The sequence below is a fragment of the Rutidosis leptorrhynchoides genome, chromosome 4 (assembly GCF_046630445.1).
Source record: "Rutidosis leptorrhynchoides isolate AG116_Rl617_1_P2 chromosome 4, CSIRO_AGI_Rlap_v1, whole genome shotgun sequence".
Lineage (NCBI taxonomy): Eukaryota > Viridiplantae > Streptophyta > Magnoliopsida > Asterales > Asteraceae > Rutidosis > Rutidosis leptorrhynchoides.
The window spans coordinates 206505468-206522367 of record NC_092336.1 but is presented as its reverse complement, the minus strand read 5'-3'; the positions used below and the strand labels follow the sequence as shown (position 1 = coordinate 206522367).

At 31.8% G+C, this 16900-nt stretch overlaps 2 protein-coding genes across 2 annotated transcripts; one reads left to right on the top strand and one right to left on the bottom strand.

Moving 5' to 3' along the window:
- Positions 1–1123: 1123 nt before the first annotated feature.
- On the top strand, positions 1124–12373 carry LOC139904450 (long-chain-alcohol oxidase FAO2). The gene is made up of 3 exons (XM_071886377.1): positions 1124–1371; positions 10035–10310; positions 10406–12373. Exons 1-3 carry the CDS (start codon positions 1132–1134, stop codon positions 12140–12142), a joined length of 2253 nt encoding a protein of 750 aa, XP_071742478.1. The 5' UTR covers positions 1124–1131; the 3' UTR covers positions 12143–12373.
- Positions 12374–12686: 313 nt separating this feature from the next.
- On the bottom strand, positions 12687–15744 carry LOC139843377 (thioredoxin-like fold domain-containing protein MRL7, chloroplastic). The gene is made up of 4 exons (XM_071833452.1): positions 14991–15744; positions 13957–14041; positions 13090–13201; positions 12687–13007 (listed from the first exon to the last, which is right to left on the bottom strand). Exons 1-4 carry the CDS (start codon positions 15695–15697, stop codon positions 12910–12912), a joined length of 1002 nt encoding a protein of 333 aa, XP_071689553.1. The 5' UTR covers positions 15698–15744; the 3' UTR covers positions 12687–12909.
- Positions 15745–16900: the final 1156 nt, after the last annotated feature.

Sequence of the window (16900 nt, the reverse complement as noted above, 5' to 3'; positions counted from 1 at the left end):
CAAAATTCTGACCTTGGTTGGTAACTTAGTCCTTAGACCCCTCTCTCGAACCCGAACCTGAACCGCCTGCTCCACCACTGTTCTTTCCAACACGACAATCTCTTTTGAAATGACCAGATTTTTACCACAAAACCAACAAGCCTTTTTATCCTTCTTGTTGGTACCATCATTTCTTTGAAACTTACGTTTCTTTTCATTGAACTTTTTGTTGTTGTTTTTGTTCACACGGTTAACACTTTCTATCATATTGACAGATAATGATGGTCCCGCTTCTTTACCTTTCCTTTGCCACTTTTTTCAACCCGTATTATTTTCTCAATACGTAAGTGGCCTCCCAATTCAGTCAAAGACATATCTTCTTTCTTATGTTTCAGAGTCTTTTTGAATTCTTGCCACGAAGGTAGCAGTTTTTCTATAATACATGGCACCGAAATAGATTCATCCATTTTCAAATTACGTTGTGAAAACTGTTCTAAAATTCTCAGAATTTCATGGTACAGTTCCATAACAGACCTCGAATCTATCATCTTATAATTATTAAAATTACTAACAAGAAACTTCTTACTGGAAGCATCTTCAGCCATGTATTTGGATTTTAATAAATCCCAAAGTTCCTTTGCAGCATTAGCAGATTGATAAACATTAAAAAGAGAATCAGACATACCATTGAGAATATGTCCACGACAGATGTAGTCATCATTGTCCCACTTGTTTCTTTTCATGATTTGTTCCACTGTTTCATCTTCGCCAACTTCTGGCACGGGAGTAGATGAAACATAAATAACATTCCATGTAGTAAGAAGAAAATACATCTTTTGTTGCCATCTTCAAAAATAAACACCATCAAACTTATCAAATTTTGCAAATTTTGATGTCATCTCTCTCACCGATTTACCAGACATGATTATCAATGAAAATACTTAATTTATAAAAAAAACTATTAGTGTCAAGTTTAGATTAGGGATATTTGCCGTCTACAAGTGTAAGATATATGGACATAATTTATTCTTAATAAATAAATAAATAAATAGAAATAAAGATGGGTTGGGCCCATGAAACCCTACACCCTTGTTTTGTTATATATAAGTCACAAGATCCCAACAACACTCTATTTTATGATTCTCTCTATCAATGGCAGAAGAGAGAATGAACAACCACCACCAACACCATCATCATCCGTTGTTAAGTGGACGACCAAGAACAAGAGACCAAAAGTACACCCATGGTTTCTCATCTTCCCAGATCCAATCATTAGCTGCCATCTGTCATACTTTTATTCCTCCTATTCATCCACCTTCAAACATCAACACTAATAAATCTCTTGACGACTTTTATGCTGCTTCTGGATCTCAAGCTCCTGTTCCTCAAGAGGTTTGACTTTTATCTTATTTTTTGTTATTTTGTTAAATTTCAATTTGCATACTGTTGTACTTTTAATTTGATTTATTAGTTACATTAAACAATCAAAGTGACAAGTAGAATAGAAACTAATGATAATGATAATTATAACAAATTACGAACAATATCATAGTAGGTGACATGTTCGTCATGTACAAGAAAATCATGCATTATATGATCATTTTTCATTGTGGTGACCAATTTTTTTTTTCTTTTTTGTACTGCTAAAAGATATACCGCCTTCGTCCCAGTTCAATCGTTCTGTTTTCACTTTAGAACTCTTTTCTATCCAACTTTGTCTTTAAATTATTTTTGTATGTTACATACTATTTAATGATCATTATACCATAAAAATATATTAAAAAATCAATCAATTAATATAAATTTCATTCAATAAAATGTAATATAAATAAAAATATTTAAAGTCAAAGTTGTAACCAAAAAAGTAAGAAATATTTGTATGAAAGTTCTTGTAATTAAACGAAGATTTCATGGTCCCAACTCCATGTCTGTGGTTAGCAGCACTTCACGTTGATCGCGAAACAAACAGATGGACCACATAGATATGCTTACATATATACTTATCTTTATTTGTAAAAATAAATAAATAAATCTAAAACCTTAATAAACAGGTAAAAACTTCTTATATGAACTCATAAAAAAATCTTAATGGCCTTATTTTAGTAGATTATTAGTGACCCGTATTAGACAGAGTCACCTTTTAGATGTGGCTACAAATACAAATACATAACATAATTATGGAGGGAATGTTAGACGTAACTACGTTTAAGCATATTACTTATATCTTACCTTATTTATAATTGTGATTTAAATGAGTTTATGAAGTTAAATACAGTAACATAGCTCAAAAGGCAAAGTTCATTAAAATCTTAAGATAACACGTAAATAATTACTGTACAATTTACATTACATACACATATTATACCTACTACTACGTACGTAGTTAATGTACAATATTTGATTTTGTTATATATGATAACATGACGAGTTTAAGTAGATTTTTAATTTTAATATGAAACCGTTACAAATCTTAAAATTAATGCATTAAATTGTTGGATGTTGATTTTTAACTAAATTGATAAACATGTATAAAAAACAGCTTTATGTATCAGACTTGCCTAAACGATGTCTCGGCACGTGATTGATGTGGACATTTATTGAAGTTACCGGAATCTAATTGTTTATTCTAAACGATGTTTTGGACATTGTAAAAATTGAGTAGCTTTCAGTAATTAATAATTATTTGATATATGTCGTTTTCAACGTAAAAAAATAGGATAATATCCTAATTTAATTTAGTTTAATTTATAATTTATACTCGGCAGTACTTTAACAATCTCATAAATCGAGAGGCGGAACTTTATCAAATTGGGGTATCCGCCTATTTAACGGAAAAAAAATTTTACATTAAAAAAACTTTCAAAAAATAAGTTTTTTTTCTTTTTTGTTGTTTACTACTTATCAATTTTGTCCTAGTATATAAAGCAAGCCGGTTTTTATAAATTTAAGTAATTATGAGTAAAATATAGATTCTAATGATTTTTTTACAAATTAATAATTCTTGATGGACAAAAGGGTATGTTTGACACAAGCTTCTTGGAGCAAGCTTGAGCTTATGATTTTAATAAGGTATAAGTCATAAGCTTTGTTTGGTAGACATAAAATGTAGAGTTTATAAAATCATAAGCTCTTAAAAAATAAGATACTTCTACTAGCTTATGAAAAAAATAGAGCTTCTGAACTGAAAAATAAGCTACAGCTAGTTTACTAAACACTTATAAAAAAAATAAGTTCTAGCTACCAGCTTTAAAAATAAGTTCCAGCTCCAGCTCTAGCCCTCCAGCTTCAACTATAAGTTGTTCCAGCTCCACCTATTTTCATCCAAACACACATGAACAATTAATACGTAGCGAATGAAGTAATATCATACAAAATTACTCCTTTCCTTTCATTTAGATACTAGTGGTATACTTGCGATTTCCCAGAGATTTATAACTAATAATTATATTATAATTATAATTAAAATAAAGATAATTGAGTCTGTAACAAATTAATGATTAAATTTTAAATCAATTGTTAAAAGCTTTTAGCTTTTTTCTAAAAATACTATGACATCATCATATATAGTTATGAACTAATCTAGAATATCAATATTCAATATTGACAAATGATTATATAACTAGAGCACAAGGTGTCCATGTTCATTTTTTAGTGTCCATTTCGACTTTCATTTTGGACACTGAAATTGACTGACAGTGTGTAAGGTGGAGGTGTCCACAGTGTCTATTTCAGTGTCAATTTCAGTATTCATTTTTTTTATTTTTTATAATTGAATTTAGTATTGTATTTAAATTAATTTAATATAATAAAAACAAAATAATAAATTGAAATTTATAAAATAAACTACATTACATTTATTAATATTCATAAAATAAACTAGATTACATTTATTCAAAATATTCATAAAATAAATAGATAACGTAATAATTCGTTTCATAAAATTCATAAGTCGTCTCGTAGATCCCAAAATGTTCAACCAAATCAGATCGTAAGCCTTCATGCAATTCTCTATCACGTAACTCCCTTTTTCTTCTTGCACGAGCGTCGCACCTATCGATCTAAGTACGTCGTATATTTTGGACGGGCTCAACTACCCAATCATTCTCAGCAAGGTTGTATCCATTGTCTTCGATAATGATGTGTATTACGATGCACGTGTACATTTGTTGTCTCATCATATTCACCTCGTAAGACCGTGCGGGTTGCTGAAGAATATGCCAACGACCTTGTAGGATCCCAAAAGATCTTTCAACAACTTTGCGAGCGCCTGCTTGTTTCTTTGTAAAGTAAGAACGTTTTTCTTCAACGGCACTTGAAAATCCCTTAACAAATGCCGCCCATGTTGGGTAAATACCGTCAGCTAAATAGTACTCTCTTTTGTATTGAACACCATTTACGTGATAAGGAACGTCGGACATTTCCTCATTAAGCATTGAGTTGAACAAATCACTAGTGTTTAGCACATTAATATCATTGTTTGAACCTGCCACACCAAAATACGCATGCCAAATCCAATTATCATATGAGGCGACTGCTTCAAGCATAATAGTTGGGTGACTGTGATCGCCTCGCATATACTGTCCTCTCCACGCAACCGGACATTTTGCCCATGCTCAGTGCATACAATCTATACTACTCAACATGCCCGGAAAACCATGAATACTTTCATGACCTTCATACAAACGGTGAATGTCGTGCAACGTAGGCTCTCTTAGGTAGACGTTAGCATACAAATCAATGATACAGTTACAAAAGTTGTGTAGAGATTCCCGGCCAACTCGTTCAGACATTTTCAGATACTCATCCAACGCATCCGGTGTATAACCGTATGCTAGCTGACGTAGTGCGACTGTCATCTTTAAATGTGGGCTAATACTCCACCTACCACGTGAATCTTGTCTTCGATGAAACCATCTAAAATAATACGGCAACGGATTTGCTGAGTAGCTTAGAATATCATTCATAATCCTAAGAAAAACACGTCGCCGCATTCGAAATCTTCGTTTGAAATTTTCATCCGTATATTGGCAACCCTCGTCAAAATAATCGCCCATCAAACGTGCGTGTGCTTCATAATGATTACGACGTATATAACAACGTGAATTAACTTCATCTTCAGAAGATAAATCTTTAAGTACGTTTAGTGTATAGTTTGTGAACGAGTCGCTGGAAGAACTCGAAGAAGACGACATATTGTAATGAACGGTATTGTAAATAATTTAAATATTGTAGAGAGAAAATGATAAATAAAAAGGTATAGTTGTGTGTGTACAATGAGTAAAATAAGTGTGGTATTTATAAGAAGGAAAAAAAAACCCAAACTAGCCGTTAAGACGGCTAGTTTTTTAAACATTCAAATTCCAACGGCTAGATTCGTCACCGTCGGTTCAGGGATGGTGGAAATCGACGCTGGGATCGACGCTGTCACGGTGCCTGCCGACCGCCGATTTCCGGCGTTGATTTTGGAGGACGACGAAAAAATGGTTTGAACACCGCGTGCTCTTATGACTTACTTTTATATATAAGAAGGATGATATTTAATATTTATTTATTTATTTATATTACTATATTTTTTTTATATCTTTGTTAAACGTATCAATTATAAATAACTAGTTTTTAAACCCTCGTTTCGCGCCGGGGTTCGGTTTTCAATGTATTTTATTGCGTTAGTTTGTAAAATTATTTTGTGGCTAACGATGATGTCGTTGAAGCGCAACTCGAGTCGAACTAAAATGTATAACCCACGAAAGATTTAAATGTTATTTTAAATTAACAATATATGTGCATCTCCGCGTTTCGCTATGGAATTTTCGACTTTTAAAAATTTAACGCAAAATCAACATGTATGAAAAGTACCTCAAATATTTAGCGTTTTTTAAAAAACGTCCGTTTTGCGTATAGTTAGTGACTTTGTGTTCCTAAAATTATTTCGAGTTTAACGATGGTGTCGGAAAAATTTAACTCGTTGCGAGTGAGAAGATATGCCCCGTTGAATATTTGGGTGGAGTTTATTTAAGATTTTTTATGAAAATGGTTATTTGACAGTTTACCCCCCTATTTGGGGGGTCGTTTTGAATTTTTGAAAAAGTGTAGGGGGCTTTGTTGATGTAGTGAAATTTAGTTGAAATTTAAAATAAAAAAAGTGAAATGACGAGAATACCCCTGGTTAGCATTTATCATTTTTGTCTATTAGATAATATAGTAATAGTAATTACAAGTTTTGTTTTTGTTTTTATTAAAAATATATAATATACTATTGGATATAAAGTTGAAATTTACATTCAACGCATGTTTATCTTAAATTAGGAAATAATGGATGAAATTGGGACACATGGATTATATCGGATATAAAGTACTGTTATTTGCAAGACTTTTTATTACTGTCAAAAACTACAGGCTAATTTTTTTTTTTTCCGGCGAAGAAGGAAATATATTAGAAATGATCGCTTCATCAAAACAATGAAGGATCAAGTTAAAGTACATTGACGGAGCCATGCTCGGCCTTAAATTGAAAGACAAATACAAAGACATGAAAGCCTAAAAACATAAAAGATGTGGGTTTTGCTCCCAAACATAAGCGTGTAACCCATGACAAAAGTTAAGATTCGTTGCCCAAAGGAAAACTTTGAACTTGATGTTTCGTATGATAACCGAGCGACAAGAATACTTGTTGTTGAAAATGAGTTCGTTTCTAGCGACCCAAATTGCCCAAATAGTCGCAGGACCGATTAACTTCCAAAATTTGGAGGCTTTGATTCCCATGCCGTAGTACCAATCCCGAGAACTCTTCAAGCCTAAGGGTGTGTTTGGCGCGTAGCTTATTGGAGCTTATGGGAGCCTGAGCTTATGATTTTAATAAGCTTCAAGTCATAAGCTTCGTTTGGTAGACAAAAAAAAAACAGAGCTTATGAAAATCATAAGCTCTGAAAAAATAAGCTACTTGTAGTAGCTTATGAAAAAAAGTAGAGCTTATGAACTGAAAAATAAGCTCCAGCTAGTTTACCAAACATTTATAAAAAATAATAAGCTCCAGCTACCAGCTTCAAAAATAAGCTCCAGCTTCTGCTCATAAGCTCCAGCTCCAGCTATAAGCTCCAGCTACTTTCGTCCAAACACACCCTAAAAACTACATGCTAATAACGTGTTTGAATACTGATCTATTTAAAATTAAAATTTTAAATATTTGTATCTGAATAATAAATATTCCGTTTTGAAATCGGATTAAAATGAAAGATACAAAGTACAATCAGGCAAGTGTTAATTAGGCAATTTGATGTGAAAATACCATGATTGCAACATGACCTTAACATCACGATCGTAATTGCGTGCTTCTCATAACATTAGCTAATTCGCGACAAGTTGATTTAACAAGTAATATAACCATCCCAATAATGCCAAGTTGTTTGGTTTAGATATTATTATTATTATTATTATTATTATTATTATTATTATTATTATTATTATTATTATTATTATTATTATTATTATTATTATTATTATTATTATTATTATTATTATTATTATTATTATTATTATTATTATTATTATTATTATTATTATTATTATTATTATTATTATTATTATTATTATTATTATTATTATTATTATCTATAAGTTCTATTAAAATTTTAAAATGTTGATATAATCATTTTACTAATTACTCTTTAATTTTGTTTACTCATACCACATGTCGTCTTTTTATTAGTCATGTTGATGTCATTAATAACCAAAATTACTTATTCTAAAATCAACAAACAATTTTAATTAAATCCACACGCAGTTAGTTAAGGATAACTATGAAATGTTATAATTAAGTAACATGTTCGATTTTAGCGGTTACATAAATTCCTTAAATTACAGTAACAAATATTAATCATTTTTAAAAATTAAATAAGTAAATCATCACTTTCATCATTTAACTAATATATACTAGAAGATTACGAGTAGAATTATATGCATTGTTATTTCAAGCAACATTGGTAAAAAACAAACAAAAAAGTTAATTTTCAAGAAAAATTATAAACAAATTTAAGAAAATTAAAAACGAAATCAAGGAATTTTAAAAATCAATTAAATATAAATATATACAAATATGATTAAATATACGTCTACAATTAACGTATAATAACAAATTTTGACACACGAATTAATAGGGAAACAAAACAATTATGCTTAAGTAATAGGAATAAATTTTTTATATTTTAAATTTCAAATTAATTGTGATTTTGATATATTGATAATATAATCATCTCACGTTAATATATGTGTCCATATTTAGATGAACACAATCTTACTTTTTTAATTACGCCCAAATAGGGGATAGATATTTGAATTTTAAATAAATTATTTGACTGATATTACATTATGCTTGCTTTAAGAGTGATTATAAACAAATTCAAGAAAATTAGAAATGAAATCAAGGAATTTTAAATATGAAATAAATATAAATATATAAAAATATGAATAAATGTATATACGTCTACGAATTAACGTATAATAACAAATTAGGGCTTTTCGAAAAAATAATAACAAATTAGGGCACACGTATTAATAGGGAAACAAAAAAATTACGCCTAAGTAATGGGAATAAATTTGTAATATGTAGAGATAGGAACCATGAAAGCATGAGCGAATCTTTTCGGACAATTCATAACGCAGATGGCTTTAGCATTTACATTCACTTAATACCTTAAATTTATCATTAAACTGTTTCGTTTAAATAAACTCGTGGTTCCACGGGTCATTTCACTAGTTATCACTATTTTTCTGGAAAGCAAGGTACTCCGTATTTAATTCCTAGATTTATAATTAGTATCTTTATATACTAAATGGTGTAATTTCTAAGCATCTTATTGGCCCATGTTTTTTTTTTCTTTCTTTTTTTATCGTTTAAGACTAAAAATCAATTTTAGCTTTTTTTTAAAGATTAAACACCTATCTCAATATTTTTTTTATTATACTTTTGACATATGATCAACATAGAACAGATTGTTTCATTTTGCGCTACGCAGCGAACTATTAATAATAAGATATGTACAATGGTCCAACATGTTTTGTACCTGTATGCAAGGTTGCAAAATTTGCTATTTAGGGATTAATGTGTCAGGACTTTAGAAGGATTAATCGGTAATTCAGGGATTAATCGGGGATTAATCGGATTGTACTTTATACATCAAAATTTTAAATTTTAAAAATTATATGTGTAAATATAGAAAAAATCCATAAATATAGAAATAAACTTTAACATAATTGTCAAAAATTATTTATTTTACTCAAAAACTATAAAGTTCTAGTTTAAATTCATGTTAAAATGTTAACCATTTTTAACTTTGACCGACTTTGATTACTAAATTCGATTTTGACTCATCAATTGACATTGACCGTTTAATTAAACGGATTTTTAGAAATCGAAACGAAATGCTCTTAAAAATGATTAATCGGGGATTAATCTGCGAATGCCTGTATGAGTTGATATTCGACTATTACAATATACACGACCTCTATGAAATAAGCAAATATTTATTGCAGATGATCATTCGAAAGTTTAGTTTATGCATAATCTATTTGTTATAACTAACCACGTTTGCCAATCAAGTGATCCTTTTTTCTATTGATTTGGGAGCATATGCTAAAAATAGTTACTCGTATTAAATATAATTAAATTTCTAAATGCTCTCTTATTATCCTAATATACTATATACTATTTGAAAAATATAAGGGAAAAATATACTATTTAAATATATATACTATTATTAGTCAAAATTATCTTAAACATAAGGGTAAAATTGACATTTATCATACATATCTTAAATCCAACAAAATTTTCTACAACACAATCTATTTGAGACGGATGGAGTAATAATTAAATTATCGTTTTAGACATAGAATGTCACATTAACAACAGATAATTACTAGTACATAACTTTTCTTGCATCAAAACATAAAAAACTACTAATTCATTACAATGATAATCTGACACAGTAAACTTTATTCACATTGGTTAGTAATGCACTAATTTTGAATTAAATGAATTTGATTTTATGTTTTCTGTTCAGGTTGCAGAGAGAATGGTAAAGAGATACCCATCAGATGCAGTGTTCTTGCTGAAATTGGTTCTAATGTTACTCTCCACCAAATTGGGAACCCTTTTGATCTGTGGGTCAGCTTGTTTTGACACCAAATGGCCATTTATTCACAGTTTTTCTGATTTAAGTTTAAACAAAAGAGAGAGAATTCTTCAAAAATGGTCCAATTCACAATCTTCTTTCCTTCCTCTAAGACTTGTGTTCATGATGATCAAACTCATGTGCTTCTTCATCTTCTTCACTATGGTAAGTTCTTGATTATTCAAATTGTGTACATTTTTTTTTTACCATCTTTCATTTTGGTAACTAAAGATTTAATTTTTCTTATTGTTTTTTATTAGACTGATGAAAATTCAAATAACCCGTATTGGGAAGCAATCGGGTACCATGTTGGTGTCGAACCTCCAAAAGAGCTACGAAAAGAGAGACCGCTCGATAAGGGTGTTATAGAAACAGAAAACGAAAGTGATGCAACGTTCATGCCGTCGGTGAAGAGCAAAGGTCTTGAAGTTGAATATGGCGAGAACGGGTTTTATAGCATCAAATGTGACGTTGTAATTGTGGGGTCGGGTTGTGGTGGTGGTGTTGCGGCAGCTAATCTTGCTGGCGCCGGCTATAAAGTGGTGGTGATCGAAAAAGGTCATTATTATGTTCCCGAGGATTATTCTCTTCTTGAAGGTCCATCGATGAATGAGTTATATGATAAAGGGGGTATACAATCAACTTTAGATGGGAAAATTACGATCTTATCAGGATCTACGGTTGGTGGTGGATCTGCGATAAATTGGGCTGCGTCGATAAAGACACCGGATGATGTTCTTAGAGATTGGTCGGTTGATAAAAAGATACCGATGTTTGGGACAGATGATTATCGTACAGCGATGGATGTTGTGTGTAAGAGAATCAGTGTTACGTACAAATGTAAAGAAGAAGGGTTTCAGAACAAAGTACTACGACGAGGGTGTGAGAGTCTCAGGTTAAAGGTTGATGTGATTCCTCAAAACGCATCCGAAAATCATTTTTGCGGCTCGTGTTGTTATGGTTGTAAAACGGGAGACAAAAAAGGGACCGACTCTACTTGGCTCGTTGATGCCGTTGGAAACAGTGCGGTTATCTTCACTGGTTGCAAAGCGGAACGACTAGTATTCGACAAAGAACATAGTCGAAAAAGATGTCGAGGTGTGATTGCGACCGCAGAAAGTAGTACCGTCACTAGAAAGATCCAGTTCGAGGCTAGAGTGACGGTTGCTGCCGGTGGGTCCCTCTCAACACCGCCACTGTTAGTTTCTAGCGGCCTCACAAACCGCCACATTGGCCGGAATCTACACCTTCATCCTGTTTTATTAGCATGGGGATATTTCCCGCCAGTTTCAGATGAAATTAAAGGGAAATGTTACGAGGGAGGAATCATTACCTCCCTTCATAAAGTCATGTCAGCCAGAGAACAACTGAATAACGTTCGTGCGATCATAGAAGTTGCCTCTATGGGACCCGCATCGTTCGCTACATTGTTTCCTTGGGTGTCGGGCGCCGACATGAAGGACAAAATGACGAAATACCCGAGAATCGTGAAGCTTTTCTCGTTAGTAAGAGATTCAAGCTCTGGCGACATACGGGAGGAAGGTAAGATAAGTTACCGATTTAACAAAAGCGACAAAGAAAATCTAAAATACGGTTTACAACAAGCGCTTAAAATTCTCGTTTCTGCCGGAGCCGAAGAAGTAGGGACGTTTCGAAACGATGGGCAAAGAATAAAATGTCAAGGCATTAAAAGTTCTGATTTGGATGAGTTTCTTGACTCGGTCGAAGCTATCGGGGGGCCGAAATCTCGAGGAGAATATTGGACGAACTATTGCTCGGCACATCAAATGGGGAGTTGTAGAATGGGATGTAATGAAGATGAAGGTGGAGTAGATGTAAATGGAGAAAGTTGGGAAGCTAAAGGCTTATTTGTTTGCGATGGCAGCGTACTGCCAACTGCTGTCGGTGTAAATCCGATGATCACTATAGAATCGACTGCGTATTGCATATCGAAGAAACTGGGCCAGGCACTTAATGAAGGAATGTTTTCTGATTAATCCGAGATTGCAAGTTTGCGAAATGGCTGATGTCACCATCTGGTTAATAATGTATTTAACTGTAAAGCGAATAAGACCCGATATATAAATAAAGAATTTACATACATAGCTCGGATTAGGAGCTTTATATAGACTTCTACCAAATATGATATAACCAAGGTTGCAAAACTAGCTACTCGGGAAGTACTCGGTCGGGACTTTGGAAGGAGTAATCGGCTAATTAATTGGAGTTTTTATACACTTAAATAATAAATTTCAAAATTATGTGTAATTATAGAAGAAAACAATGTTCATAAACATAAACTTTAACATTGTTGTCTAAAAGCATAAAGCATAAAGCATAATCGTTCATTTGTTCATATTTCTAGTTTAAATTCATATTAAAATGTTGACCAATTTTAACTTCGACCAACAACTACGATTTTGACCCAATAACCGACGTTGACCAGTTAATTAAACAGATTTTGTAAAACTGGATTGGTCTCCTCTTAAAAATAAGTAATCGGGGATTAATCTTGAGTAATCGGGGTACAATAATGGGTATAACTAGATAGATTGAGACGTGCATACAATGTTAAAAGGATGAGGTGCTGTATTCAATAAAATCATATAGTACAACTCTACTCATTGTATAAAATCTTAAGATGACTTACATGCTATGGAATAACTATCGATTTGAATCCCAAAAAACTGGACAGTAGTTGATCTTGATAAGAATCATGTCTATATTCATTGCCGGATTCAAAATATGATGATGATAATGATGATTACGAATACAGTTTTGCATCTTTCAGCCATGAAGGTTTTCTGGCTTTGTAATAAAAATGTGCTATCATCTGCACCAACTCATCTGCTGTTCGAATATCTGCAAATAAAAATACCAAACGTTGGTCACCATGATCATTAATTTTTATATATCAACCAACAAAAGATAACAACTTTCTTACGTGGTTCTCGGTAAATAATTCTGTTTCCTCGTAAAAATAAAAGTTGTGGGCATTCCCGAATCTTTAGTGCATACGCTAGGTCTGTCTCAATGTTCATATCAAGCTTCACCGTCTGCATTCAAAAACCAAGAAATTCAATTGACAAAACTAAACGGTAGATAGAAAAGTCAACCCATTTATCTATTTATTGGTCAAACAGATTAAAAACTGCACATTTTTTTGACGAAAAAACATATTATTATAAATAAATAAAAAGGAGATCCGATGATCTAGGGCGTTACATGAAGTGTTACAGATACAGATATCGAATATGTTTGAAAGTAAATCTAATGTTCAACATGAACTTGATTGATTGTTAAAAATATATTTTTTTTAAAAGTAAAATGCACATAATGTATACAAATTCATCCAACTTATTACAACCTCCTAGGTCGATTTATTGTTTAAAAATATACAACAACAACAAAACCCAATACCACATGAGTGGTGTATGGGGGAGGTGATATGTAGACAATCCTTCCTCTATCCGAGAATAAAGATAAGTCATTTCTCCACCCAGAGTGAAACACTCTCAAGAGTAGAGAAAGTCATCCCTCTCTTTATTCGACGGATAGAGAGATTGCTTCCGAAAGGACCTCCGGCCTTTAAGTAGGAAAAAGTTTGTTTTTTAAAAAAAAATAAAAATAATAATAGACGCCATGAAAATGGTAGAATCAAATTTCTATGGGTTTTAAATCCTGCATGGGTTTTAAATCTAAAAATAATTATAGCATCAAATTTATTGTTTAAAAATATATTTTTTGTAAATCCATGTTAAATATATAACTCAATATCTATAATCCAGTTGTACAAAAAATTGTAGCATACCCGAGGTGGCAGCCGATCTTTTGCATTCCAGTACACCTTAGCAGCCTTCTCTAACTCCTTTAACGCCCTCCAATTTTCACTTGCCCTGTAAAACCGAGGATACAACGCATATTAATACAACACCAATAACTACAGATAAAGCAAGAAGTGTTACAAAACTGATTATTATTACCTTAGTCTTGTAGTGTTTGATTAAATGATATTCTAAATTTTTTAATTTCTGATATTCGATATTTGATATATATTTTTTAACCACAAATTTTACAGAGAAAAGGCCCTCTGGCAAGGCATTAGAAAAGAGACCAACAAACATTACAGAGGCTTAATTAGCTAAGAGTTCCAAAAAAGTTATTTTACGACCTCCATATCTAATCCAATAATCGGAAAAATTACATATAGAGTCAAATAAATCCCGTTTCTTCATTTGATGCGTGTTAAGAATAATACGTCAAATCATCCACAAAGTAGCAGCAATCATGGTATACATTCTACCTTTCAAACCAATTGCCCTATTCCAATTCTGAAACCAAATAACCCATTCTGCCCATGAGAAAATGAATAAAGGCCCTCTATTATTAAATATAAGCATTTTTCTAACGATAGCCCTTAGGGCTGTCATTAAGGTTAAAAAAATTACTTGTGCATTTAACATTTCAATAACCGGCATGTAAAAAGTCTGCATTAACCGCTTTGTACAACATTATGATACACCTATCAACAGACTTAAAGGGTTGTCATAAGAAAAATCCTTAATATAATTGGATGAAAACAATGAAAAGATGAAAGAACCAATTTAGTTTTGAGAGGTAAGCTTCTCTCCAAGATGCCTGATCCAAATTAACTAATTTCCTAATCCAACTATCAACTTTCTTTAATCACTAATTATTTTAATAACCATATATAAAACTGCAAATCCATAATTCTGTAAAAACATTTCAATTCCAATACCATCACTAAGCATATAAATTAGTAATCTATCCAACCATATATAAAGGTTTTAACAAACTACCAGCAATCAAAACTAAAAATCTTACCGATTATATCGTTCGAAAACGAGCACAATTAACGGACTAGGATGAAAAGCAAAACTTTCCCATTCCAAACAATTAATCTCCTTAACTAAATTATCATCCAATTCACCTTCCCAATCAATCTCAACACCATCTTCTCCAACCACATTTTTAATTGGATGTTTTTCAAAATACTCAGAAGCCCTAATTCCCCACCCAACTTCAGCATCCAGTGGCCAATTTGGGTCATCTTCTTCAATCACCATCCCCTTTTTATCATCATCATCATCATCTTGCCCATGATCATAACCATCATCATGATCAATCTTATCCTTAAAAACATGATCTTTACCTAATAAAACCTCGGAATTTTGTTCCTTAATGGCTGCAAATGTTTCTTCTAATGAACTTCGCATAAAATCTTCAACTGCAGCTGCTTCACTTCTTCTACCGCGTCTGGGTTTTTTTGGGATTGTTGTGGGGAAAGGTTCTTGTTCATCAAGCTTTGATTTTTTTGTGGTTTCAGGGGCTGATTTTGTTTTTGGCTTCTGGGTTTTTTTGGGTGTTTTGTCATCTTTGAAATTTGTACCGGATTCTTTAGAAATTGCAAGTACAATTCGATGAACCGGAGTAAATTTGATGTTTGAAATAGAAACAGGGTAATTAATTGTGTTTTTGTGTGTAGATAATTGAGGAAGAGAGTGAAAATGGAAGTTAGGATTTAAGGCCATTGTTAGGGTTCAAAAAATGTAACGATATTCCAACGTCATGAATTTTTTGTACTTGTATCTTTTTCTAACACCAATTTTATTAGTAGAATTTATCTGAAGATGACCGGCCTTAAAAAAAATTGATAATCACACATTCAGTTTTAATCATTACTTTTGATCATAAATTTACATTTATATTTTTAAGTTTATCTACGGAGTTGAACTTTGATGAATATAAGTAAATGTATAATAGTAACTTAGGGCCTGTTTATTTAGGACTTAATTGTCTTTATTAACTGAAGGAATTATTCGGTAAGCAGTAGTGGTTGTTTACTTAGGACTTATTGCTTTAGTCCATCTTATCTAAGGACTTTATGGCTCACCTCAAAAAATGATGTTGTCCCCATATAGTCAAATATATCTCCAAATTACCCTTTCTTTTTTCATATCATCTACCAGAAATTGTTATCACCTCATCTATTTCCCCCGATATCAATACCAAACAAATATGTTCTTTGAACTCAAAAATCAAAATCAACCACTAATCTCAGCTCAAAATAAAATACCGATGCTCAAAAAATAACTTAAAATCAACCAGCGGAGAAGGTAAAAAATGAAGATCTGTAAATTTATTGTAATACTTTGTCATTGTACTGTGAAGATAATATAGATAAAGAGAGGAAACAGATGAAATTGATTTAAAGTTGAAAGAGGGTAAAATGAAAAGTGAAATTGAAGATTAAAAATGAAAAATGAAGATAATAGCAGCAATGGTTAATTTGGGGTAAAAGTTTTCGTTCACTATGGTGTATACGTATATATTTTGTATTTATGAAAATCAAATGAAAAGAAAATAATTTTTTAACTTAGGGTTAAAATAGTAATTTTTACCATTCAGAATTTATATTCAGCACAAAAAGTAAACAACATTACTCATTCACCAATTACTGCATATAGTCATTCTTAATCATACTGCCATCTATATACATATAGAACTTAATGGAAAAAAAAAGTAAACAGCCCCTTAGATGTGTATGGATCAAAACTTTGTATGCATCAAAACTTGGTATGTGTTATCCGTAATCAAGGCTAAAACGTCATTAAGATATCATTACGTGTGATTAATCAAGATTAGCGTTTTACTGACCAAAACTCTTTTGGATATGAAAGGGGCAACTATTCTAAACATGTTGAAAAAGGTTTCGTGAATTATAGATATCTCGA